The 27,614-nt window shown below is 41.8% G+C and overlaps 2 protein-coding genes across 3 annotated transcripts in view; both read right to left on the reverse strand.

Annotated features, from left to right (window-relative positions):
- Positions 1-27,614, reverse strand: part of RABGAP1L (RAB GTPase activating protein 1 like) — a 232,400-nt gene that overhangs the window by 127,449 nt on the left and 77,337 nt on the right. The window lies entirely within an intron of this gene.
- On the reverse strand, positions 17,827-20,600 carry GPR52 (G protein-coupled receptor 52). Its single transcript, XM_085299600.1, has one exon. The coding sequence runs from the start codon at positions 20,598-20,600 to the stop codon at positions 19,515-19,517; it is 1,086 nt and encodes a 361-aa protein (XP_085155726.1). The 3' UTR covers positions 17,827-19,514.

Here is a 27,614-nt window from a genome sequence, read left to right on the forward strand (position 1 = left end):
GGTAAGGCCTCCGTGTCTTAGTATTCTCAGCAAAATCAGATTCAGTCACACTCTGAATCACCGTTTCTCTTGGTTTTAACTTCTCGCTTTGATTTTCTCATGAAGCACAATAGATTACTTTGCTAAGAAAAACTCCTGTTTTTTTTCACGCATGCAGTATCACAAAATATTTTGCCTGCTTGTTAGCATGGTGGGAAACCAAACTTAAAAAAATCTATACACTATACAATGAAATAGGCAAATTAATGAACATAAGTTAAACATCAAAGGTTTTTAACATAAATGAGAAATATGATGATTAATTATTAAAACATCTGGAAAAGCTATAAAGTTTAAACTGTATGCATATACATATCGTGTTAGACACTAAAAGGGGTCTGTGCAGCATAAAAATAAAACACAAACTATATCAGTATTTCACTTCTAAGAAGAAAATTACTTCCTATAGCTAAGGCAAATGACTATACTACATAATCATTTAGGTTATAGAAAATCCATTGTTACTAGGTTTAGAACATTTCATGCTAAAATGTTTCTTAAAGTAGGTGTCAATCTCTTTGCAATAAGTAAAACACGTTATATATGACCAATGCTACCGAGAACGTATTCTTTTAGGCGGTGGCATTCCTAAGAAGTATTTTTCTCTAATTTGCTTTTGCCTACTAGCGTCTCAGCCACTGAAAATTATAGGGGCAGAGAAATGCTGCTGCCGCATGGTACAACGGCAGTGCAGACTGCAACAAGGAACGAAGACAAGAGACGTTTCAGAGCCTGTTGATACTCTCACAAAGTAAAGGGTAGGTCAATTTCAGAAAAAAAATTATGTTCTTTTAAATAATTACTGATGTAGAGTCATAAAATTAAGAGATACTACATTTTGCTTTTTTCTCCTTAAGAAATTATAATAAAAACTAGTATTTTAACACGAACACTACTCAGCAGACTTCAGTAACGCAATCTCCTTTTGCTTCACCAGYGGCACAGCCCCAAACCTCACTTCCCTTTAGCTGCTTGCTGGGAACCTGGGTGGCACCCATTCTGCAGCCAAGTCCTTCGATTTGCATTTGCTTCTCCCAGCTATCTCATCACCCTCAGGAAAGAAACAGCCATCTATAACCCTCATCGTCAAAATCAGTCCACCCCCAGTAAGGCCAAGGAAGCACCAAAATAAGAATATAATCTAAAATTCCAGTCAGTTTACTGTAAACTACYGACTCCAAGGTTAAGAAACTGCTGTCCAGAGGGCACGCAAATCCTCCAATGCTGCTTCAGACAAAAGCAGTTTGTTTATTCTGCACTCCACTTYTACTGTATTTATTATACATTCCCGTTATTTTCTCCAGTATTACTTGGTTGAATTGGTTGAACAGGCTTTATAAAATGCTGTTGGCATCCTGAAAGCATGTTCTGTTTCAATAACATTAATACTGCTGACTAAACATTGGCACCGGTATCATCCATACACCATCTTGTCATTAAAAGTGTTTGTGTGTATTGTTTCTATTTTAAATCTTCTGTAAAAGCTTCATCATCATTCTGTGACCCTAGCTGCTTTATCTTGTCATTCCTATGGTATTTGTTGCAGCAAATAACACGGCCTGCTTTCAGGACCCAATTACAGGAACAATGTTATCCTGCAAATGCATTAGACAGCTCTTCATTAAACTTGTTCCCACCCATACATCACTATTAGTGTTGCATGAAAATGTATTTTTAGCCTCATTTCTTATGGAAATGAATCTTTGCAACCGCTCAGTGGGTTTCTGCCTTCCCTCAATTTGTATTTCCTTTCAACATCTATGGTGAGGAGGGTGGAGGGTTTCTCACTGAGGTGTAAAGCAAAGTCGCTTGCAATTTTTARTTTTTAGCCAGCATATTATTTGCAGACAAGCTGTATATGACCATTAGCGCAGAAATAAACAATAATGACTTCCAAATCAGTATTTTCACTAAATCATGGTCTTCCTTGCCTCTGCAATTACTGTTGGGTAGGACAGATTCGTAAAGGCACTAATTTCTTCCATCTGTGAATAACTAGCTAGTTATTTAATAAAAATATGAGTGAATACTACCTTCGTATTTCTTAAAACCTGAATCATTATATTTGAAATCCTTTTTTTGAGGGATTGAGTAGGAAAAGGTGGAAAGGCTAACATCCTTCGCAAAATCTCTCTTCGCTGCTTTAAAGGTTGCCTGAAAGATTCTTTACCATCCTGACACCTGAATTTCAAACAAAACCTGTGCAACTCTGGACAATTTGTCCTCACATCCGATTCCTCTATGTTGCTCATTTTTTGAAAAAGTATGTGTTTTCTAACATTCAAATCAGTTAACCTCATACAGAACACCTCAATTTCTTCTCCAAAGGCCACCATGATTAACAGAAATACTTTCTCACATTAACTTGCTTGCCAGTCCCCAGACACATACTTTTTCTTTACTTTCAGGGCTCAGCTGCCTTCCTATTCATTTTTGAAGCAACTCTATTCAGCCACTTCCTTAATGTCATCATGCATCTACTTGCTCTTTCTGGGAGGGTACGAGGACTGAAACCTTGCTTTCTGTGCGGACAGAGGAGAGCAAGAACGATACAATAACCACCCGTAAGCAGGGTCAGCTGCAAACGAGGAACAGCCTGAGGAACACGACAGCGGTACTTGAAGAAATACCGATCCACGGTAATTTTATCTATCTTTTTTTAAGCTGCCTATTCTGAATAAAGATTTATAGTACAGACAACAGCACTCTGAAACAGTACATTTCCTTCCACTCTGTTAAAAATTCATCTGCAAGCACAGTACCCATAAACGTACAGCACAGAGCGAGTACTATCAGTGCAGTTTATCACCTGCATAACTTCTCCATAAGTAATGCTACCACGATCGTATAAGCTAGTGATTTAAGACTCCATGTACCAGCTGCATCCATGTAARCACCAGAATTACTCTGCCACTTTATTCAGGTTTTTGAAAGCCAAATATAGGGGAGAACCATTATTCATGGGGTTTGYTGCACTAACAACTGAGTCCTATTTTCATTAGAAATTTAACAATTTATCTTAACATGGCTTGTATATTATTCATATCTTCTTGTCCACCTAGGACTACCATGAACACAAATGACTAACTTTACTTGGAAGCAGAAGTATGAAAAAGTTTGCATTTAAAAGGGCATTAATTTTCCACCATACAATATTTATTACATAAAGATAACAGAATACTGGATRAAGTAATAGAGGTAATTTCTAAATGATTTTTTAACATTATACAGAAATTGCAGAAGCACATTCTAGAGTGTGCTGACTTCTGAGGATAAACTTGTCTAAAATAGTCGCTTCTGACTCTTTAAAATATTTTATGCCAAAGAAATTTGTCAAAGTCAATATAAGGTTTTGTTATTGTTCTCTACTCTCTACTTTGTAGAGTACCCTTGAGGGTTTTGGGTTTTGTTTTCCAGAAAATGCAGCCTCAGCAAAACTACAGTTTTCTGATCACACTTAAATCAGGAAATTTCCACGCTCCCAAAACTGCCCCGAGCTGCAATTTATCCTCACAGCTGGACTTGCAGCTTTCCTGGAAAGCCTTCAGTAAGGCCTCAGTTTCAGCTCACTACAGGCTAGGAAAATTTTACAGATCTTTAGAAATAAAGCAACACCATTTCTAGCACAGCCCTGCTTTACTAACAACTCCCTTTAAAAGTTATACCAGTTTTAAGAATTTGTAGGATGTGAGGCAGTTACAACAACTTTTCCAATACTGTATAACTCACACTTAATGCTCATATGGAGATAGTATTTACAGATATAACAGTGCAATTTCTAGGAAACATTTTACTACTAATCCAAGTCTTCAGTTACATAAACCCTGAAGCTAGAAGAAACGCAGCGAAGGAATGGAGGTTGTCTGCTTCTTGGCATTAACACGGAGTTTAAAAAAAAAAAAAAAAAAAAAAAAAAAAAACTCCGCTCAATGATGTAAGGAGATAGAAAAACAAATGCTGTTGATTCCACCAGAGAAGAAATGGGATTTATTCTTATCCACTTGCCACCCACCTAGCAGCATTTAAAAATGATTCCTTTTATATTAGCTGAAGAACGGTACAAGCGACCTCATTCTACCACGTAGCCTGGGAGCTGGAGACAAGTCTGACAGTCGAGTYAGTTTGTTAGAAGTGCAGCACGCTCCAAAATTAAATTTCACTGAAATGCAGCAAGATCAAGCTATCCATCAAGTGTGCCACAGATTCACAAGCTGCCCTTTGTGAAAGGAAGGGAAAACGGACTGAGGCAAGTCACCATTTGATTTGCCTTCGTTTTATTGCCTTTTCCCATGTATTGCTCAAGCTCTCATCAGCGGCCCCTGTGCCCTCCCAGCTCGGACGCTTCCCTTCGCAAAGCGATTCYGAATCTTGGAAAGCTGCTCTGAGGAGCACAGCTTACATATTCTGCAACTGTTTTCTGTCATGTATTCATTGCTTGTGCCCTGGAGACTTCCAGTTCCCAATTTAACCTCCAAAAGAGTGGTATTTTATCCGAATACCATAACTTTAATCCATATTCAGAAAGGTTGCCTAACTCTTCTTTTCAAAACGCGGCTTTGAAAAGGATTCAAACCATCTGGTTCCTTTCAGTCCCCTCCTCTCACCAATTTTCCTCCTCTTCTCCCATCACGCTGCTTCCATTYGGGATGCTCTTAGCACAACACAACAGGGGATATTTTCCAAGCATGTACAAAAAGACTGCAAACACCTGACTGCAACCACAAGGAAAAGGACAACCGAAGAGAGAAGACTGACCACACAGATGCAATTAACACAATACAAATGGATGGAAAAATGAGGAACGGGAACCGAAYCCACTCTGTAGAGGGACCCATTAAGTTCACTTCATAGTAATGCTTACAGCAGCAGCATAACCTTCGACTCCAGGATGCCAGCTCAGCAGCCAGAAATAAAGAGGAGCTATGTTAAATATCCAAATCCCTAACTTGGCTAAAAACAAACAATTGAAGAAGAAGTGGAAGAAAATGATCCAATTTCAAATCTCAATGAGTTTACAGGCTTTTATCTGTGGGTTTTATTTACTTGTTTCAGTAACAGATTCACATATGCTGAACGACTTGGCTGGGATTTGGGGTTTCTCAGCAACTCTGCAAAATCGCCCCAGGCCAAAGCAGGAGCCCCAAAAGGGTACCTGGGACCTCGACCCTAAATTCCCAGGTTTGAAAGGCTGTTCCACCTCTCCCTGTTACATCTTGAAGATGATCATTGTATGCAAAAGCTCTCATAGTTGTATGATGTAATTTTTGCCTCAAAAAGTCCTGGTCTTCTTGATTATTTAGTGCCCCTCTGGAAGCCATTTGAGAATGACCTTTAAATTTAAATGTCCTGCGGATATCTACCATGTAACACTGCGCTCTGAAAAATGGAGCAGATGACAAAGCAACACTGATTGATTTGTGCCTGAACGGCAAGCCTGAGAATTGCCATTCAGAACACCCTGGCTTGTTCCAGGGGCTTTGCAGAGCAGATAAAATCCTTTAAAACTTAAAGAAAGATCTCAAAATAAAGATCCAAATCAGCCACGGGCACAGCACATTAGAAACAGAGGAACGAGGTTTTACTGATCCACCGGAAGAGGAGCAGAGAGAAAAGGAGAGGGAAAAAAAAAGAGAGGAGATGGAGAGAAAAAGATAAATAATGACAACCTAAAAGGGGAAAATAGTGAGGACCTGTCTGATCAGTTCTTGCTCGAATCTGAACGCTAAGATTACTCTTCCCTCTACCAGAACACATAACGTTCTCCAGACTGACTGGATAGGTAATTTACACCTGCAATCAGAAGTGAAATAACGTTACTTAAAGTCTAGGGAATAGGAACAGAACAAACTAAGAGACTGAAAAGGCACCAAAATAGATAAAGTTTGAATCTACAGACTTTTTTCTTAATAAAAAGATGTGTAATCACCAGGAAAAAAAGCAATTAAAAAAAAACTAAAAGGAAAATGCTGCTTGCTTTTCTAAGTAATCTTCCAATATAGAGTTCTAAGAGAACAATTTTTTCTAGAGATGAAACTACCCCGAGGATACAAATTAAAACTAGGGAAGGGAGCGATGGCTGTACAAGCTTCTCTTTTCTTTCACACTCAGTCCGACTGGGAGAAATAAATTAACTACCCACAAGCACAAAAACAGCACTGCTCCAGAAGCCAGTACTGGACAATAACACGAGAAAAAACAGACTCAAAAGCAAGGCATAAGATTTCAGCCGAAACATTCTTAAAACGCAGACCTAYGCGAGACCTCCCCGACCGCCGTTGGGGAACGGAGGCTTCGTAGCGTCGCGCGCGGCAACGACCCGCTACCACCCGCTTGTGTTTTGCTCCGCTCGCTTCAAGGTTTCGCTAACGTGCCCTGGATCGCTTCCAAGCCCCAGCTGGGGTTCAGCCCGCAGGCCCAGATGGCGGCTCGGCGAGGAAGGACGTCCTCCTTCGGCCTCGCCGAGCCGCAGCTCCCCTTACGCAAGCCCCAGCGATAAGCCGGTGCAGGGTGCGCGCGCTGCTCAGACCAAAAGAGCTGTAAGGGGGTCACCGTGCCGTCGCGCCGGCTCTACGAGACAGCGAGAGCGCCAAGGCCTGCTCCAGATCTCACCTCGGAGCGCTCAAACACGCCGSATCACCGCGCAGCCTCTGCCTCGCGTGGCGGGAAGCGTGGCGCGCGGGACCACTCGAGCGCTCCTCGAGGGGTTTTAACCCCCGAGGTTAAAAGCCCCGGCTTCCGCCTTGCTCTGCGGTGCTCTGCGTGAAATCCAGCTTTGAAAGCTTTAAAACCCAAACCGCAGAATGCCAAGTCTAAAAGACTTTGGTACAGACTCACATTTATCCCTACGCACCATTTTACTCTCTGTGAATAATTTTATTAAGAGATAAAATGACTGTCAAGTGAAGGTTGCCCATTTTGCAACCTATAACTATCTACATAATCCAGATCTGAGTCTTTAAAACCAAGAGATCAAAAAACAAAAGCAGCAACAACAAAATCTTTTCTGGTAACTGCCAAAAATGAACAGAGAATCAAACTACTATTATGAGAATTTAAAAAAATAGGTCTACACTTCATATTCAAATTATCTTTTTTAATCCTAGTATTAATATTGAAATTATTATAAATATGCCTTTTGAGTAGCTTCAGAGTCAAGCTTCTGCTAGCAATCTTCTGCTGCTCTGAGTTTCTAAGGGGTGGCAAGCCGGACRCAAATGCACAAGCAGACTGGCTCTCGCAATCGAAAATCACTGCGCGCATGGTCCCAGAGTACTGAATTCGCGTTCTGAATGGACCTGCGAATTCAGGAACCTCCAAGGATGACGAAACATAAATGTAACCACTTACTGTATGCTAATATTGCCCCAATTTTGACAGAAAGCAATTAACAGGAAAGTAGGTCCACTCAAATATAGTTAAGAGACGCTGCTGCAAAGAACCTGAAAGAAGTGAAGAGACCGAACGCGTAGGAAATTTCCCACTGAACCGAGAGAAACATTTTGTCCAGTTCTACCAGCACAACACCGAAAACAGGGGATTATCTTGTTGTTAAGAATAAAAAAGGCTTGAATAAGAAACAGAGGACAGAGGAATAAGATCCTCGAGGAATAAGATCCTCGGAGGACGCCAAAGGGGCTCAAGGAAGCACRGCATCCAGCCACCAAAACCTCTGCACAGCGGCACACAGCTAAGCAACAGCTTGCACGTTCTGAACACCGGTGCTTCCCGCAGAAAATATACCATGTTTCCCGTAAGCTTTGAGCTTTCAACTCCAACTTCAAATGGGCTAATATTCTGCACTGCACCAGCTGACAGAGAAGAAAAATTAGGTTTAATCTTGCCTGGTACACTGGTATCTCAATGCCTTGCATTTTCATGCAGTCGTGTTTCACTTCAAGGGAAAACGCTCGCAACGCTGTTTAATTGCAACGCGAGGCAGTTTTCTGAACAGCGCTGGGCGAGGACCACACCGAGAGGCGTAACTGCAAGTTTAGCCAAGCTCCTTGGAATTCAGGTGCACAAATTCTGAAACAATATTCTGGAGTTCTGCTTTCTAAACTGTCACGTGTTCACCATAACAATCTGTATTTAAAGTCTTTAATAATCTTGTAAGGTAATGCAGCCTAACAGTCTTACAATTTTCTTAAATGGAAAAATTGATGCTGTTATTAAATCCTTCTGGTCAACTTACTCTGAAAATGGTTCGAAAAGAGGAAACGTAACACAGCAAACMGGAGCTGACATATAGTCTCCCTTTTTTCTTTAAGGTTACATGCATTTCAGCAGCTTTAACAGAGATGAGAAACAGGATTTTTTGAACATTATGTTAACAAATTSTCTTCAGTGGAGCACACAAACACAGAGATGCATGCTTTTTTCTTGTGGCAATTTYATCCTTATTAGCAATGCTTCTAACGATTTCCCTTCCACTGTCACGGAAGGGGTCACAAGTAACGTGGCGCCCTTGCCAAAAAATCAGAAGACCTGGGGCCTTCTGTATCCCTGATTGGCTTGGTTTTCTCTATTCAGTCTAAATTCCTTAAAATTCCAAGATTCCCTTGAAGTCGAAAGGAATTCTGGTTGCAGAAGGGAAGAAGGGGTATATTTATGGATGTAATATATACGTATATAATTAATAATAATAAGCTACCACACTTAAAGAGCTGCAAAAATGCTTTTTGATGAAAATATTGCAGTTTCCCAACTCTTAAACTGAAATTTCTCTGTGTATATAAAAGGAAACAGTGCTATAAGGTATGAAACATTTGTTGATGGCTATGCCTCCAACCTTCAGTATTTTAAATTACCAGTAACATGACTAATGTTTCCAAGAAGACAATAGAATAGAACAATACGAACCAAATATATACCTGAAATTTCAAAATCTGTTGCATAAGAAATATTCTTTTTCAAATAGAAAGTACATACTCTTCGGTCTCAAAATAATTAATTTGTAAGGAAGAAAAATAAAAACACCCAAGGTCTTGCTAGTTGCTGCGTGCTCACTTAGATCCTTCTGCAAGGACACAAACAAGACATCTTCAGTCATAAAATAATTTAAACATTGACACTGCAAGCTATAGTTTTGTCCAACATCTTCCCATTCTTTTGGCCTCCTTGGTTAACAAGCAAGAGCAAGACTCAAGCTAGCCTCAAGGTCCAGTAATGTGCTGAAYCACAACACAAGAAATCAAAATTGAGCAGAGGAAATCAACTTTATGATTTAGATAGTTAAAGACAAGGCAATATAGTTTATACAAAGCATCTAGGGATGAATGGACCAAATACAGCCTCGAACGCCTCCTGAACATTGCATCTTATTCACAGGACTACTAGTGCTGGTTTTAAAAGAAAATGAGATGTTTTTTGGGGCAAGCCCATGTTAACTGATCTAACTGCAAAATTAAAGGAGTAGGAGGAAACCGTTCTCTTCTCCAACCCCTGGCCAGGACATACAGTCATGGAGGTAAGTTAACAGGCAGAGCAAACTACCCACTGTGTCCAGCTCCGTAAGTATACCAACCCTAGGCCTAGTCTGAATTTTGATTTCATTTCCGAATGGCTTGATTTCAGGATATAAATGACATGCTACTGATTACCAGTGGAACAACACAGCCATCCTCAAGCCTTTCCCTGTTAGGACTCACGAGGGTATTTGCCTTGCAGACCATGCAATACTGCATGCAAATCAGCACAACTAACGCCAGTGATTTCTGACAGCTGGAGAAACACCAATCAGTTGTTGGGAACTGACAACTATGTTGCCAGCCACAGCAGGCAGATGTGGAAATTCCCTCAAGGRCTTAGTCCCTCCTGGATTACAGCGCTGCCGTCTCTGCAGCGTTGGTGACCTCCATGTCACTTATCGTAGCAGCTGGACACAACAAGTTTTCTAACAACATGATGAAGCAGAACTGACACGTTGGATCTTTCCTAAACCAACTGGCACTTTGAAGGGAAACTTGACATAGCCGCACAAAGGCAACTCTCCTTCTGCTCTCTCGCTCTGCAGGCAGAGAAAAGCTCTCACATTAGTCACACGGGGTTAAGATGCCCTTAAAAAAATCACAGAATCACAGAATCGGTAATGCTCTTAACTATTAGAATTATTCAAAAAGAAGTAAAGTTTTTCCCCCAATACTTGATATTAAAACTGGCAATAGAGTCCCCAACAGCCCTGCTGTGACTGTGCGCTTCCAACTGGCTTTTTGCCGGGGGGGGGGGCCAAAAAGATGGGTGCGTTTGTGCACACAGACCCTTCAGCTCCCCCAGCCACCTTCCACACGCACTCACACAAAGATGCACAGTCACAGGTGTTTATTTTTCACTCAGTTTTATTCATAAAAACAGCTGTTCTTTTCCTGATAGACAGAATATATGCATTCTTTTCCCGATAGAACATGAAAATAAGTATCCAAGGTTAGTATTTGCAAAGTAATAAGCATGTAGCAAGGCAACAGCAGGAACATAAGAGCAGACATTTTAGGTCCACTCATAGTTCCCCTAGCTTTAATACTGTCTGCAGCAGTAACAGATGTCTAAGGAAAAGCAGGAGAMTAGGACAAGTAGAGAGCGACGATTCCCCTATTCAAGTCTCCCAGCCGCCGGTGATTTGCAGCATATGGTCTCCCAAGCAAGATGTGTGGTGACAGCACATTAATACATTATTCCTCCTCGCATTTCCCTGAATCACTTTTTAAGCCATGCCAGCTTTTGGCATCCACAGTGTCTTCTGCCAGTGAATTCCACAATTTAACTATGCACGGGGCAGAAAGGTACTTCTGTTTGTCTCCGCACTGCAGTCTCAAATCTTCTGCAGTCCAAGAGAGACAATGAGCAACTACATCCAGCTGATGTTCCCCGTGACATCCATGACTCTGTGGACCTTTCCTATTCCCTCACACCTTAGCCTTTTCTAGGCTGAAAAATCTTAGTCATTCTAATTCTTCTTCAGAGAAGGAGTGCTTTATCTTGAAGCATCTTCCTGACAGTGAAAAAAGGGCTGCTTTTCTTCAGCACAAGTACTTACATTCGTTCCTTGAATTTCACCTGCCACCTGAACTTAGAACCTTTCCCAAAATAAAGTATCAACAGGTATTCCTCACCTACATCGCATTTCAAACCTCTTTTTACCAATGTAGAAACTTGCTGGGTTTTYTGATTTGGGTTTGTTTGTTTGTTTTTTAGTACAAACAGAATACCATTATTACAAGAATACTTCGCCACTGTTTTTATTTTGGCAATAGTTAAAATATAGATGTCATTAATGAAGTGAAATTCATAAAATAAGATGACCAAAGCACAAATGTATCACAGCCACCAAGTGTCACAGACATAATTTTGCCCTCAAAAGCTTCCCACGTCTGAGCAAATCACAGAAAGCAGTTGCAAATGCATAGGGATAAAATGGAGAAAACTTGCAGCTGCGCTTAAGCAGTGACCCTCATGTACTTTCATTCAAGTCAATGGAAATACTGAGAATAACTATAGTAACACAAAGTACCTCCACAAATCACAACCTAAATGCTGATTCACGACCGAAAAAAGAGCTGCTTTAGTTAGTAACATCTACAGATAAAAATCAGTAACAAATAATGTTTTAGCCCAACAGCAGAGGCTTGCATTCTCAGATGAAAAACATCCGCAGAAACCATTTCTGCAACCTTGAGGAGGCCAGGACAAGCAAAATCTACTAAGCAGGGTACACCAACAAGCACCTTCTTTTCAACGCAGCGAACGCAGCCTGAGCAGATTTCAGAAGAGACGTATTGCTTTTGAAGGGCATGACCTTGCTGATATTCTCAGAAAGGCTTCTGCCTGAGTCAAGTAAAGAACACATTTCAGTATCTGCCCAGCGGAGATTAGTTAAAAAAGGAAAAATACCCCCCCCCAAAAAAAAAACAACCCTCAACCAAATCAAAATTAAGTAAAGCATTGCTAGAAATGGAAAATAATTAATTGGTTGTGAGTTCCCAAGATACTAAACCACAGAAGAATACCYTCTCCAAAGAAACTTGCCTGAAATGAAAAAGGGTCATTTATAACTGTAATTAAAAATCTAAAGAATAATTTAATTATGGTAGCACATAATTAGGTTTATAGTTACTAGATTTCATGACATTTTATGTCATCTTCATGAGCGAACATGGGTAATCACCTGGACAACATTAAGCAGCCAGTATTACAGTGGAAGTAGGTTTGGGTAACGGGCTTTCATTTACAGCCTGCATTTGCTGTTTTGGCTTTGGTTATTTCAGTACACACTTAGTGCTCATCTGACTCCAGCCACAAAGTGGTCCCCAAAGCCCTTGAAATAAAGAAAAAACACMCCGAAACTTTGCCATTACATGACTCTTCTCAACCCTTAGGTATAGCCAGTTGCATTAAAACTCATTATAGAAACTGGAGTGCCCAAATCAACCTGATTAGAGTAYCATTTTCTTCTGAAGATTCTGTTCATCTGCTGAGGACAGAGATGAGAAAGATTAATCTGTTCTTGACCCAACGACGAGTCATTGCTCCTAGTGCACAGAGCTCCTGCTTGAAATCGCTAGGAATTTCCTCACCATCAAAGCCCCTAACCAAGAAGCTCTGCAAAACCCTTGTTGAAGCAGTTTAAGGCGCTACTGCCTTCAGCCRTCTAGCCCGTTCCCAGCCCTACCCGCCGGAAAAACTACTTCAGGGAAGGGCTGAGGCTCCCTGCGGGCACGCGCAGCCGCAGGCTCCTTCGCGGCGATCGCAGCGCTTCACCTGAGGGGCTGCCAGCTCTCCCGCCTCGACGCACGGGCCCTACGCTTCGTCTCCCGCAATGAAGAGGCCAGGGAGGACCTGAGCGCCGTAATGGGTTACCAAATGTTTAAAACCCTGCGGGTACAGCGGACGTCTTTCACGGGTCGGAACAGCTTTTCCTGAACGTTGAAAATATCATTCACCCATTTTAAAATTCCGAATTTAGCTATCAGACAAGGAGAGCTTCTAAGTAACACATGCACACACACAAGCAACACTTGAGAGATCATACACATACTAGAAACCTTCCCTGGGTACAAATACTTGAAGATTTTCCTACCTGAAGTGTATGAAATTCAAAATCCTTGGAGGCTCTGCCATAAATGGACTCCGGTTGCTCCCAGGGAACACACCTCCGGACTTTCCCCACTACCCTATTTTTCATTCAAATCCCTCCTAAAATTGACTGCTTCCGCGAGGAAAAGGATCTGTGGTTATTTCAATAAACACGCAGAAGAAAAAAGCCAGTCAGCACACGTATTGCATTTAGAGAACCCAGCGAAACAAAAAGCAGGACCGGGAGCGAGACGCAGAGGTGCCCTCCCGCGACGTGCCCGCGCCTCCTCTTCCCAGCCTCCGCCTTCGCCACTCTCTCTAGTGCCACCGGCGGAAAAACTTCCATCGCAAGCTTTAAGGCAGCATGACCGTAGCATTTAAGAAAATAAGCAAAAAGACAACCTTCTTCCCTAGTAATCATTGCACTTATAGAAGTTACCTGTGAGCAGAATCACCTTTTTTGGTTCAAACTGAGTCACCTGGTGATTAAGAGCAACCAGAAGAGGCTTTAGCACTTCTGTTGCATCCTCCTCAAGAGGGTTAAGTTTGATAGCAGTTGGCAYAAGACACTGATAAAATCCCAAAGATCTTCAGGCATTTTTACTGCCTGAAATTGCTTTTCCTAGCCTCCCGTCAGCACGGCTGAAAGCACTAAGGTTTCCTTACATTCACCATGTTCTTTGCAGTACTTTGACAAAGAAAAAAAAAATCCACAGAAATTAAGGATGTTAAAGTGAGATTAGTTTTCACTACTATTTTTCCTACAGGTATGTCAGAGAACAGAGCCATTTACAGCTTTTCCTCCGTTCAGAAACTGTTCCTGTAACATGCGAAACTCGTGGAGCTCAGGTCGTATTTCTGGAAGGACTGTCCTAATAGCAGATAGAAAAAAGGAACTATGCCATCTAAGATTGACTGGAAAAAAAAAAAAATGTGACAAAGAACTTACCTTAAATAGCCTCCTAAACTGCTTTCACCCCACTAATTTGTAGGAATGACAGTCATTTGTTCACAATTAAAAACGTTTAATGACTGCAAACATCTATGTATAACTCAGTATACAGCTAAAAACAAGACAATTTAAATACATGTATTTCAAATAGAAAAGAAAAAAACCCAGATTTTACTTAAATGACATATTTGCTACCGACAAAAACCATGTAGTCTTTGAAAAATACTACCTTTAGGTTGCAGAAAAATACCGTAAGTGACAAGAAAACAACCTCAGTGATGCTTCCTTTTCTGAAAGGCCTTAAAAATTAACCAGCAGCTAGTTAACAAAGCCACRTCAGTTTTACCATGCAAACATAAAACTATTTTATGGGAAGAAAAAAAAATATAAAAAAAAGGGGAGGCAGAATAACTGCAATTCAGATCATTAGGAAAATGATGTACCACTCCTCCCATAAAACAGCCTCTGGAAAAGGAGAGGAGTAAAAGGGTGACTAAAGGCAAAGGCTGAAACTTCTCCTTTTGGTAGCAGTGACAGGGACGTGGGAAGAGGTGAAAATTAGCTGCTCCTGGGAATGGGTGGGGAGGCCACTGCCACCTCCCCGCCACGGTGCCCGCACGGCAATTTTGGCCTCAGGAACCGCTGGCACTTCTGCTCCAGGACCAYCACGTTGCTAGGCACGCTGCAGCTGCTTTTGGAGGTTTGTTAAAACCATAACCCCACAGAGACCAAGGGCTTGGATGCAGAGATACAGGATCCTCAACATTCAAACAGTGGCATTACAAAAATCCATGTATTTGTTTGCTTGGCTGCACCCCTAATATGGAAAGATAAAATAATTTCATGTTGAGAAACAACTGTGCAGCAGTATAAAAGCTGACGCATATCTCCTCAGCTCCAGATACTGTTGCAACAACTTCTGTTTCTATTTAAACTCCATTTGTCTTASGCTAGATAACAAGCTAATGACACAGCTAATCTTTACATTGATACACTTGCCTCAATAGCCGATTTCTGATACTGACTGGTAAGCTACTTTACAAATAGATGTATATATAATTCATTTTTTTGAGTATGAAATCTAAATGTGATTACAGATATTCAGCTGGCAAACATGAATGAATTAAAATATTTGTAAAAACAATATAAATACTATTTATAAAAGATCTGCACAAACTGCATCTATGAAAGGTACCCTCAATAGATCAAAACACTCCAAACTGTTCACTAGAGGAAGCACAAAGATTTTGCACAAAAATCAATTTAGCATGATACCTCATGCTTCTCCAAATACAATTACAAAATGGCTTTCTAAGCAAAAATGAAGTAAAATATTACTATTTTACAACCAATAGGTAAACATTTAATATACAGCACTGTGCTTTTCATTACTACAGTTTTCTCTCCCTTTATAGAATAATATTAATATTGTAAAGAAAAATTCAACCTAGCAATTCCAGAAATTAAGGAAGCGCATAGATTTTGATAAGGAAAAAACTACTACTCTGGTAGCACTTTAGCTGCCACTACTTTTTTTTTTTTTTTTTCCTTAGGTTGAAGACATGAGGTTTCAAAAACATTTATATGATCGATCTTTACATAACCTCTGTTACACAAGTTTTCAAGAGAAACGTAACGGCACAACAATCTACCTGCACAAAGGAGCTTTGCACATACTTGGTTTGATTACCTGTGAGACATACCTCTTCAATTTAACCTTTTAACATTTTGCCTAAAAAAAAAGATGTTTTCTCTTGTGACTGGACACGATTTTAAAGAACMAAGAGTTTCTAGCGACTCCCTCCATGTATCAGTATATGGAGAGAGTCGAACATTACATGTAATTATCAGCTCTGATTTGCTGAATGAGTTGAGCGTGCCCATTCCTTTGGCTAGTGTCAGGTCACCTATTTACTAGGTATTTTATAATACATAAAGACCTGTACGGACAGGAAGCCAGGGTATTACTCTCACAATATTTTGTAGAAGAGACACAAGTTTTAAAAGTCTCATTCCTTAATCTGATTTTCATACAAGGTCATGAGACTATATATAATGGCAGAATGAAAATCTTAAGTGATGAACTGGGTGACGGAAATTTCTGTTGGTCTGTCTTTACCCATCAAAATGTCCAGCCCTGCAGTATTCTGCAGCACCAGCTGGAACCTTCAGACAGCATTAATAAAACAATAACAAACCTTCCCTGAACAAAAGTTAAAATAATGTTCTTAGAAAATACTTTGAAAAATGAAACCCACTTACTAAATTTAAACATTCATGTGACTGGTTACTATTATACATCAAATCCTGTCCTTGAAAAGAGCAATAAGGAATGCAGCATTTAACTGTGGTGGGGATTTTTAATTTGACAGATTCCAGGAGACTAAAATTTACGGAGAACAGTATGATTTTTCCAGCAATTGAAAWCAAGGGTCCAGATAAGCAAAATTAGCATTCTTACACTCACGTTAGCTATCACACAYCTGCCCAAAGGAAAAAAGAAAAGTTCTTACATGCAGAGTTTGTAGTGTATCCCTAGAAAAGGAAGAAGTTAAAAAAAAATAAAAAAAAGAAAGAAAGAAAAAGAAAGAAAGGAAAAAGGAAAGGGAACCTATTATTTGTTTGCAGTGTGGTGGATTTCTACTACATTCTCTCCATCCGACTACAGCCTGAGGCAGAAGGAACTGCTCAGTCCCACCTGACAACTCCAGAAGCTCAGCATGATGGTAGAGAAAAAAGTATTGCTAACTCTGCCCCGCAGGGCAGCGAGCAGCGGGCTGCCAAGGGTACCTTCTGCTGCAGCCTCTTCAACGTGAAGCTCCCTTTCTGAGCTCCCGTTCGCAGGCGGTAAAGCTTCAAGTCGCGGTACATCAACTCCATTTGCTGAGGTTATACAAGCAGGGTTCAACTAAGGCACTACGAATACAAATGAGTCAGCCTGCGTATTTGTATGTAGTTGTGGTTGCAGTACCATACTAGTAATAGATCTACTACCTTCAGGTTGGGTTTCCTGTTTTTAATGTAAGCTTTGTAAAACTATGAGTATTTTCTAGAGCTTCACTTGAGTGTCAGGAGGTCGCATCGAAACTTGTTACCAGGAATATCGACGAAAGCCAGAAGCGGGAAATGTCCAAGCATGGAGTGCAGGTGCAGAGCTACTTCATTGGTATGACCCAGTGTAGGTACAGAGCTACTTCACTGGCATGAAACCAGCCCAGTGAGTTGTGAGAAATTAGGTATTTCATCATTCCTTGACTAATTCTCGCACGCTGAARACCTACTAAGTGGAAAACTAAATATAACGACAATGCTAAATGAGGTCCAAGTCTGTTCATAAGAAGAAGAGCCGGGGCTATGCAGCCCTGGAGAGCAGCAGTCAGCCAGAGAGAGCTTCTCAAATAACCAGTAACTTCTCAAAAGAAGGCAACAGACACATTCCCAGAGACGTGAGGCAGGACGAGGTATGTGCAAACAATACCGCTCGTGTTTCGTAGTATCTGTCAGGGATAACTGTCAGCAACAGCTCAGCTTAGCTGAAGGACCGTTTCAAGTTGTATTTCAACCTGCTTTAAAGATTGTGCAAAGTTATAAACCAGCATAAATCATTAATGACTACAAGCAAGCAGCTTTCAGTTTGGGATTTTAGATAGTTCATTCTTAAATTCTAACCCGAAAGAGCTTTCCCAGAGAACAGAGCATAACATCAGGGAACTAAAGCCAAGGCTGGTTTTGATATACACAGTACTACTTTATTCCACTGTTTCAGCTTTCTTACAGTTTTAAGAAGGTACAGGGGTTCAGAACCACCTCAGCAAAACAAACAGCACATACCTAAAGGAGATCAAGACTCAAACCACAGGTGTGCAAATGTGGTTAGCTTCTTTTACAAAAAGTAATAGGCACAATCTTTACACACGCATTTTGGTAAGAGAAGGAATAATAGTGCAGTGTGGAAAGGCACCAATGATCAATAATTGGGCCTTTTTAAAAAGCCAATAACTATCTAAGAAAATTACATTTGGTTCAAAAATAATAATTTAAATATTTCATTTATTGGCATGCATCTGAACCCCTGGCAAGTTATTACACAAACCTAGTATGTACCCTTGCAAAACAAAAATATTTAGTCAGTGGACCTGAAAGTCAGTCCTCTGCAAAAGGAAATACTGAAGCTCCTTGACTCTACTTAATACTAAACTGTCTTGTTCACCTCCTCCAAGGACACTCGTCTAACAAATATCTACTCACCAACTGCACAGAATTATTTCTCTTAAAGCAAGTACATACATATATATGTATATATATATACACACACATATATATATATATATATATATATCTTGTAGCATTGACCTATTCCTTGTGCTATGAAAACAGTAGGCACAGACCACAAGTTACGTCTTCTTTTTAAAAAAATAAATAAATAAAAACAGTATGTGCAAGCTAGGTTCACACAAAGGATTGGCAGCTACAACAGTAAGCTATTTAGACCTCCCAAAAAAAAGGTTTTCTTATTTATTTTTAATTTTCTAAGCGGTGATGCACACAACTGTGTGCCATTATCATATCTGCATTAGGATTATCTGTGTAGCCTATAAAGGAAAAGCTTTAGTACATCCTAACGGACACTACATCAATACTGTGTGCTAATTTAACAGGATCAAGAGAATGAAAGACTGAAGAAGTCACTGAGCATGGGTGACTGCGCTTACTCAGCTAGTCAGAAAGGGCCATTTCTTTCCGCAGGAAGAGTGATTTGGGACTCGGTCTGCCTTGTAGGCACCCTCAAACTAAGCCACTTCTGCATGATGGAACCTAGGGATGCACAGTATGGGAAAAAAGGGAAAATGAGAGGGAGCGGTTTTGTGAAAATTGTATCAAAATGTGCGATTTTATCCAAAAGCATCATGCCCGATGCACGTTTTATGCATTGTGGATTATTTGCTCAATGGAAAATTGTACAAGATGTGAGCAGGGAGCACGCTGATTAATAGTCTGCAACATCTACCATAAGTCCTCAGGAATATAATTTATGGATAGCCACTTACTGTGTTGTTGATTGTTTCCTCTTAAATATATTTAAATTCAGAAGGCTACAGTATATTCTGACACAAAGATAATAAGACAACCTTTCTACAAGGGGAAAAATATAAGGTAGTAACTGACTGATTTTACAAAGAACCTCTTTTAATGTGCTAGTTATTTCGTGCCCTTTGGAAGATTTGAGTTCTGACTTTCTTCATCTTCTCTGTTGAATTTGTCTCCTCACAACAACACAAGAGCTGTATTTAAGTTCAGTGACCGCTCTTATAGCCATTTTTTCCTGTTCTGAAATCCCTTTTAAACTCATCTCTAAGACTATAGCAAACTATTCAAGTAAATATTTCTGTTCTGGCAAGTTTCCGGATATATCAAATACTATCAAAACTCCACGTTTGATTACATGCGCCAGTTCTCCTTAAATAGAGCAGGAATTAGCCCGTTTTCTCGGTTTAGGGTCCCGTACATCSCTGTCTTTTAAACACATACAAGATGAACATATCGTCTCTGACAGCCTCCGGAGTCCCAGTCTGAAAACACTGTTGGAGAGGCTATATATCACACAGTTGCAGAAACTATTGCTTATAGCAAGCCACGTTGTTAAGAAGGAAAGTGCTGGGTTTTCCAACACCCTGGAGCTCTCCAGCAGGAAGTATATAATATAAGGGAGCCACAGCACGTAGAACACGCTGGTTATCCGAAACAAAACCATGGCATAGCGGCGATCAGGGCTGTGCCCAGTCTCCCCAGCAGCATCCACTTCGTGGCTAGGAAATCGAGCTCTCCGATCATTTATCTCTTTGGTGTGCTGCCGGCAAATTTTAAAGATGTGGAAATAGGTGAAACATATGACAAAGGCAGCAGGAGCATATAGTAAGCACACAATAAAGCCCGTGAAATAGGCATTAGTTAGCCAGGAGGTAGCACACCATTCAAAAATATCTCCGTGGTAACCAGGTTTTCCCCAACCAAAAAAGGAAGGCAAGAAGATCAGACAAGAGTATATCCAGATCAAAATGATGCAGATTCTCAAGCGACATGGTGTGACCAGTTGATTATAGGAGAGAGGCTTTGTTATAGCGAGATAGCGATCCACACTGATGCAAGCAAGACATGCCATAGATACGCTTTTTAGCACAGAGATGATATATCCAAAAACTTGACATGTCAAGGACTCGTGGACACCTGTCGAATAGTGAAGCAGTGACAAAGTAGGAACCAAGCAGCTAACTCCAACAAAAAGATCAGCATAGGCCATGGTCTGAATAAAATAGCTGGTGGTATAATGATGCAGAAGTGGAGCACAGTGAAAAACAAATATAACAGTTAAGTTACCCGCAATAATTAAAAACGTTAGCAAGACAATAACAACTGTCTCAAGGATACAGATGTCAACTGCATTGTAGTGACCAAATCCAAGAGGGCAGGAGAGATGCTCAGATATGTTCATAACACTACTGCTCACATTCAGAGTCCTCCATTCAATCCATCTGGACTGGTTCATGCTTTATGATTAGGGAACACTGCGATCTGAGCTTTAGTGAGCAGGTGACCTGCTTAACAGCAGCTAAACTCTGCTTCAGCGTCTCACGATCTCTCTTTGTAGACACTGCCAGTGCTTACATTTGAGGGGGTTACAGTCCCATAGCTGTTGATGCCTCCTCAGCATCAGTGCATCACTCTGGCACACCTTAGCTTTAAGGAAAGAAACAAAGAAACAAAGAAAAAAAAGAAAAAAAAAAGCCAGAAAGAGAAAGGCCACTGATCAGCTTCTCCAGTGCTCTTGACCAATCTTTAGCAAACACAAGGCACTTCTAAAACAAACAGGTACTGTGAGATACGCAAATAAATACTGAAGAGATACATTCATTTCCCAGGGAAGGAGGGGGGAAATCTGTGACTGCTTATTTTCCTGAGAAAGTCAGTTACTTTGGGATATAACAGGAGGAGGAGGGAGCAGGGGGAGGGAAGGGAGTAATCTCAGTACAACTCAGGTTTCCTGGACCAGCAGTTAAGGAGATAATCTTTGTAATGTCTCTACTTAAATCAGAGAAGGACTGGAGAGTGAAGGGAAAAGTTCACTGTATCATGCTGTCTTTTTTGGGTCTGTTCAGGAGACGATACTCTGTCTTACCTATGCTATTTGATTAGAAAGGTAAGGAAAACATTTTTGTCAAGGTTAATTCCAATAGACTCACCACTGTTTGGGTATGAATAATGAATTTTATTTGGAGGGAGACAGGTGGGGGAGAAGGCAGATTTGTCCTCTGACTCCCAAGAAAGAAAACATACATCTCGCATACAATGAGGAAGATTGTGTCTATTCATTTAAAAATGAAAATAATTTAAGAGTAAAATTTGGAGATTTATGTCAATATTCACAATTCCTTTCAAGAGTTATAGTCCGTTACAAGTATTAATGCCAGAAGCATAATATTCAAGGTCCCCACAGACAAAACAAATCCTCTTGAATTTAAATTTTCAGCAATGGTAATCTAAAATAATTCTCTTTGGAAACTATGCCCTATCTGCTACAGTGGATGAGTACACAGAAGTTCATAGGTATATCCAYGATATTGCTCACCTCTGTAGCAACACCTGAATCATTTCACAAACCCCCATACAAGGCGAGCAGAAACTTCCATCTGCATTCTGCTGGGAAGCTAATGAAATGCTGATTTGCCTAGAAAAGCTGCCATTGTTTACTACGCCGTTATTCAGCTCCGTCTTCTGTGGAGTTTGGGGCTTTCTGGTTTTACCAGATCATCAGCATAATGAATAGTTGTTTAAAAAAAGATGTTCTTCTAAAAGCAGAACACTGCCTTGCTTATTCTATTTGCAGTTATGGAGCAAGCACACATTAAAAGCAAACATCTTCTGTGTTCAGTTTTAGGTAGATGCTTCGTTAGTTCAGGAATCATTAGGTAGGTTAGTAAGCGTATACAATCTTGTTTTCTGAAAGGCCCCTAAAATGCTAAAACCGGCTTTAATCCTAGAGTTCCTGAGACTGGGCGACAGGCGGTGAGAATTAATCTATCCACATACACTGGTTTCCAAGGTCATTCAGATATTACGTTGGCATTTGCTTTAAGTCCCTCCAAAAGTGCTAGAATCTCTCTGACGCTTTTGACAGTCCTTGCTGCGTCTTCAAGAGGAATGTCACAGGCTACAAAAGACAATTTTTCTCCACTTCCGTGGCAGCAGTTTGATAGAGAGCATTCTTTCTGGAGTTAATTTCCTGCCGTGCACCACCACACTGTACAGAAAGTCCTTTGGATTTTGTAGCACCGCAGCATACCTCCAGCTACTCGCTCCCTCCGGCTCCAGGCAGCGCAGCGCGGTACGCGCTCCCCGCTTCCCCGCGGCCGGTTACGGCGCCGGAGCGGTCGCTCTCACCTCCGCGCATCCTTATGAGCTGCTGCGGAGCGGCGCCCGCCGGAGCAGCCGCCGTGCCGCGCTCGGCCCTCCTCCTCCTCCTCCTCCTCCTCCTGCTGCTCCTGCTGCCGCCGCCGCCGCTCCGCCGGGGAGGCGGGCGCGCACCTGCGCCCCGGCAGCCGCTCGCCCGCGCCGCTGCCACTAGGTAACGGCGCCCGCCGGCGCCTCCGCGGCACCCCAGCGCCTTCCCCTTCCGACCGCCCAGCTTCAGATAAGCGGAGACAAACCAGGCTACACGCAAAAGAAATCAGGCTGGAAAGCCACCGCAACGCCCAGAAATGCAGCGCTCAAACAGCTCCAGCCGCCCGGTTGTGCTTGTGCAGCTTGCTGTAGAAACTACCATCATTCCCTAMTTGAAAGCATTTAGAAAAACCTACTCTCAGATTGCTAATTCCACGTGATTTGTTTATATATTGCCTGTAAACATTTAACTTGATTAAGTATTTCCCATAGGTGGAAATAAATTGTCTTTAAAAATTGCTTAGAAGACAAAATTATGGCCCTCTAAAAATTCGTTATTTTCATAGTCAAGTTTTTATAAAAAAATTCAGTCGTAACCAGTTCCAACAGTGTGTGAGACTTCAGTGGTTGAAATATATTGCAAACGTCCTTAAGTACAAACATGTGTGAGTAAATGTTATTTTTCAAAAAGCATCCTTTTCAAYCCAATGAACAAATTTCCCTATTCGTGTAGGGCACTGATGCTGTTATTCAGTGATTAAGGACCCAGCACTTGTTTACTTCGTAGTTCCTAAAAATAAAACAGGTAACAGAAGCACAATCGGGAAAGTTATCTCACGTATACGCTCCAGCCGCTCTCAGACACGGGGAGAAGCAGCGTACTGGGTATGAAAACACCGACCACTAAGTGGTATTTTGGGCTACAGACGAGCAAAATACATCCGTCAAGAATGGCATCAGAGGGTTTAACGAAGTCAGTCATTAAAAACTACMGAGATTCGAATTCTTCCAGTTCACCGGCAAAGCACAGGCAGAAGTTCACCGAGTTTGGCGGGTTGACACTGACACCTCGCGCCTGGAGCGGAGTCCGGGCAGGCTGACAAGCGCGCAGCGGGCGGGACAGAGCACCCCAGCGAGGCAGCAGGGTGCAGGCGGCTTGCACTAACGTCGCGGTGAGCACCCCAACTCCCCCCTCCGAGGACTGAAGGGAAAACAGAAGCACTTGCTCACTCCCGCGCCTCAGAGCCGTAAACGCCTGCGGTGAGCGGAAGACGGAGCGGCGCCCGCGGGTGCAGCTCTCAGCGGTCTCCCCGCGTGCCACGGAAGGCGCCGCTTTTGATTCCTCCTCTTCCCGCTCCTCCCCAGGGGAGCGGGGGGACCCACGAGCGTGTGCGAAGGAAGGGGAGCAAGGGGGACTGACCTGCCCTCCCAGGCCACCCCACGGCGGGCACACGGCTGAGACATCCTAGRACAAACATCAGCCCCAAAGACACGAGGCGAGTCGGGTAAGCGATGCTTAAGCCTGAAGTTAAGCAGACCACAGAAAGCTGCAATCTAAGTAATCTTGGTACCGATCCGAATATTTAGAGCTACCACAACAACTCCCCGGTCATCCGCAGCTGCTTAGGAAGCCTCCGTGCCTACTGCTGCTGCGCACGCCGCGTGCCCAGCTCTGATGATCCGCGCTCACGKCACCCAGGCGCTTCGGGGCCCGCGCGAAACCCAAACGCTGCTCACCAGGTAGGAGAGCAGCGATATCGACGGCAACCTCTGCCGCATGGTTTCCGCGGAGGCACCGCGCTTTCATCCCAGGACTTAMAATTAAAGTGACAGACCAATTCAAAAGTGAGGGAGTTTGACTGCTTTCTTTGYGGAGACACGAGCAGACTTCCCTTCCTGCGAAAAAGCCATGCCGCAAGCTGCCAGGGAGTTTCTCCAGCCCCTCAGCTACCCCCAGATCCCACCTCACCGTGGCATTTTCTAGGAAGGAAGCAGTGCAAGCTGCAACAGACTGACTGCACTGACTTGGGCTGTATTTGACGTACATTTGGAGGCAAGTGAAAATTAAAGCAGGARTCAGCTAGTCTTAGCAGAACTATGCAATCCCAGGCAGAATTTTACAAGATGTGGCAATACCAAAACTTTGTTTCAGAGGCAGCATATTAAAAACATGGAAACAGTTGTTTATAGAACAGGGGCATTTAAGTTTTTGACTCGGTTTTAAACAAAAAGTGCRTCAGGATTTTATTATTTGCATTTAAAGAAAGCGAGAAAGAGAAAAGTGCTATACTGGAAGAACTTAATGGCCGCCACCGAGCCAATATTTTATCCCAGAATAAATGCCAGAGGTGGTTGTGCCCGATACGAGGAYGGAGCCCCCCCAAGCTGAACGGAAGGAGCAATTAAGCCCTTCCGTTAGGAACTGCATGGTGCAGAAACAACAGAAGCGGCCGTCCCGAAGAGAGGACTCACCGTCTGACCTTGCGGCAGAGAGAGGCGACGGGGCAGGACCTGGAGCTCTGCCCACGAAAGAGCCCGCGAAAGCAGGAGGGGTGCGTGCGGCCCGGGGAGGAGGCAAGGGACAGCTTCTCAGGCAGGAAGAGCCAGAGCACAGGTGGACGGGGAAGCTCCGAGCAAGGGAACAATCTGTTATCCAGGTCTCTTATTCAGAAAGCCAAAGGACTCTTTCCAAACTCCTTTTCTGTAAGGAAATAGGGCTGATACAAGCAACTTCTGCAATGCACATCAACAACTATCTCATTCRCACCACTCCTATCTAGTTTGGAGCCTTTCAGGGCTCTCTTTGTTAAGAGATTGGCTGGTCAGCTGGACCAAATGCACAACAGCATTTCTTCTAAAATCTTTAAAAAAAGACATTGATTAGCACAGGGAGATGCAGCTGAGAATGTGAGATAGGGAACACAATAATAGTTACTTATTTAGATGTAGACCTGAATGACAATACGTATAAACAGATGTCTGCCAATCCCCGTTTCTTCTTCCCAAGTCTGTTTTTTATTATTTTCTTTTTCCCACTTTCTTCTCAGTCTACAGAACAAAGCTGTTTCTTCAGCTTTTTTATTTTGATCTTAAGTACCTCTGGCATTTATGTGACCAGCACATCATACAGACACTCTGATTTTGTTCTTAATGCCTGCAAAAAATTGTGTTCAATAAAGCTTGCTTGTAAACACAGCTTAAAAAGAGAGGGGAGGAAGGGACAGCAAAAGTTGCCTTGAAGAGTGGATTGGTGGGTGGGGGGTTTATTTACTTTTTTTTATTATTTTTTTCTTAATATCAGAGACCGTGGAGTTCAGAGTTACTCTCTGAAGTCAGACGGGTGCTGTAATTAAGCCTGAAATCAGTTTTATTTGTTATTTGGGATGTAAAGCTGCTTGCCAAGCATTCTTTTTTCTCAAGGCAATCAGACTCATCAGATAATTTAGGCTGGAAGGCACCTCTACATGTCACCTGGTTCAATCCCCTACTCAGGGCAGGGCTGACTTCAAAGTCAGACCCAACTTCAAATTTAGATCAGGTTGTTCAGGGGCATATCCAGCTGAGTTTCAAACATCTCCAAGGATGGAGTTTTTGCAGCTTCTCCAGGTCCCTGTTCCAATGTTTCACCCCACTCGCTGTGACCTTCCTCCCCCACTAATATCTACTGAGAATTTACCTTGTTGCAACCCATCACCAAGGCTAGACACGCTTGGGCAGTTAGGAAAATAAAAGTGGTTAAATAAATAGCAGAGGGGTGCAACTCTACCATGTCTTACTGAAAGTTTAACACGACGTATTTCTCCACCTGATGATTCTATTTATTCTTTTTGCTATTACAGATCAGCTTCCTCCCTTCCTCCCTCCTACCCTACGATCACAAAGAATGCTGTACACAACTTCACACTGCTGTGCCCCCCACCCCCTACTGACCGCAAGAAAGGATCCAGGGATGTGGGTTACAGGGTTGCATTTTGGAAGCAGGGGTGCTCCTGTGAAACACTTACCTTGTTGTTAAATGGATTTATGCCCAAAGCCAGCATAGAGCTTTCCCACATTAGAGGCAAAACTGAATCTGCTGGCTGCTACAGAGCAGGTTTCATTAGGAGAAGAAGAAGAAAGGAAGGGGCCAGCACAGTTTGGAGGGGAGCAGGGGAAGTCAGGGTATCCTTTCAGAAAGGCAAGGTGAGAGGGGGATCTGGTAAGGAGCTGACAAGCCCCTTTACAGCTCTGTGAGCTGCTACGCAAAAATCCTCTTCATCTACTCCTCTGCTCAACTCACTGCCTCATTCTTCTCCAACGTTACTTCTCATGCAACAAATATTAGCCAGTGTCATATAAATACTAAGTAATTAGGATGTTGTAAAGCAAAACTAAAAATTGGCAAATAAATGGTATTTTTTCCTGTGTAGTGGTGGATCAGTAGGGAAAAATGGGCATTCATATTTGCAAGTTCATTATCCAGTCCTTTTATGTTCTGTTATAAAATAATTATATTTAACACTGCTAAAAATTTGAAATTTCTAAACTAGCTTTTAATATTAGTCACGTTCAATAAATATTAAGTTCTTAGAATAAATTGCCATAACTTTCTTTTAAACATTCTTGCCTGTGATTCCAAATTATACAGCTACGCTTCTGAATTTTACACTGAAGAACATTTTTTGTTGGGAGGAGGTTCTCTCGAGATTATTTATAATGATTCCCCCTATGACAAATGGAATTCACTTTACAAGCTCAGTTCAGAGCTGCACGTACCACCAAACTTCTGCCCCACAAAACAACCAAAATGAAACAACCTACAATAAACTATCATGAAGTGAATTTACTTAAGGGAAATGCTGTGGTGAAGTCCAACAAATAGTGATAATTAGCATTCTTCAGGAATTAAACATACTATCTGCATGAAAAAGCAGCACTTGGGACTAACACTACCCAAGTATGCTATTTACTAACTTAGCATATATGATAAGAGCAGCACAAAAATGAATGAAAATTGACAACTTAGGCGAAAGCAGAAAATGACAAAAACAGAGAAGGGTTTGTCTTAGGATAGTGTAAAAACGGGGAGGAAAAAAAAAAAAAAAAAAAAAAGACAGACCTACATCCTCAGACAGGGTCACGT

The sequence above is a fragment of the Rhea americana genome, unplaced genomic scaffold (assembly GCF_003343005.1).
Source record: "Rhea americana isolate MKP2758 unplaced genomic scaffold, rheAme1 scaffold_151, whole genome shotgun sequence".
In the NCBI taxonomy this organism is placed as follows: domain Eukaryota; kingdom Metazoa; phylum Chordata; class Aves; order Rheiformes; family Rheidae; genus Rhea; species Rhea americana.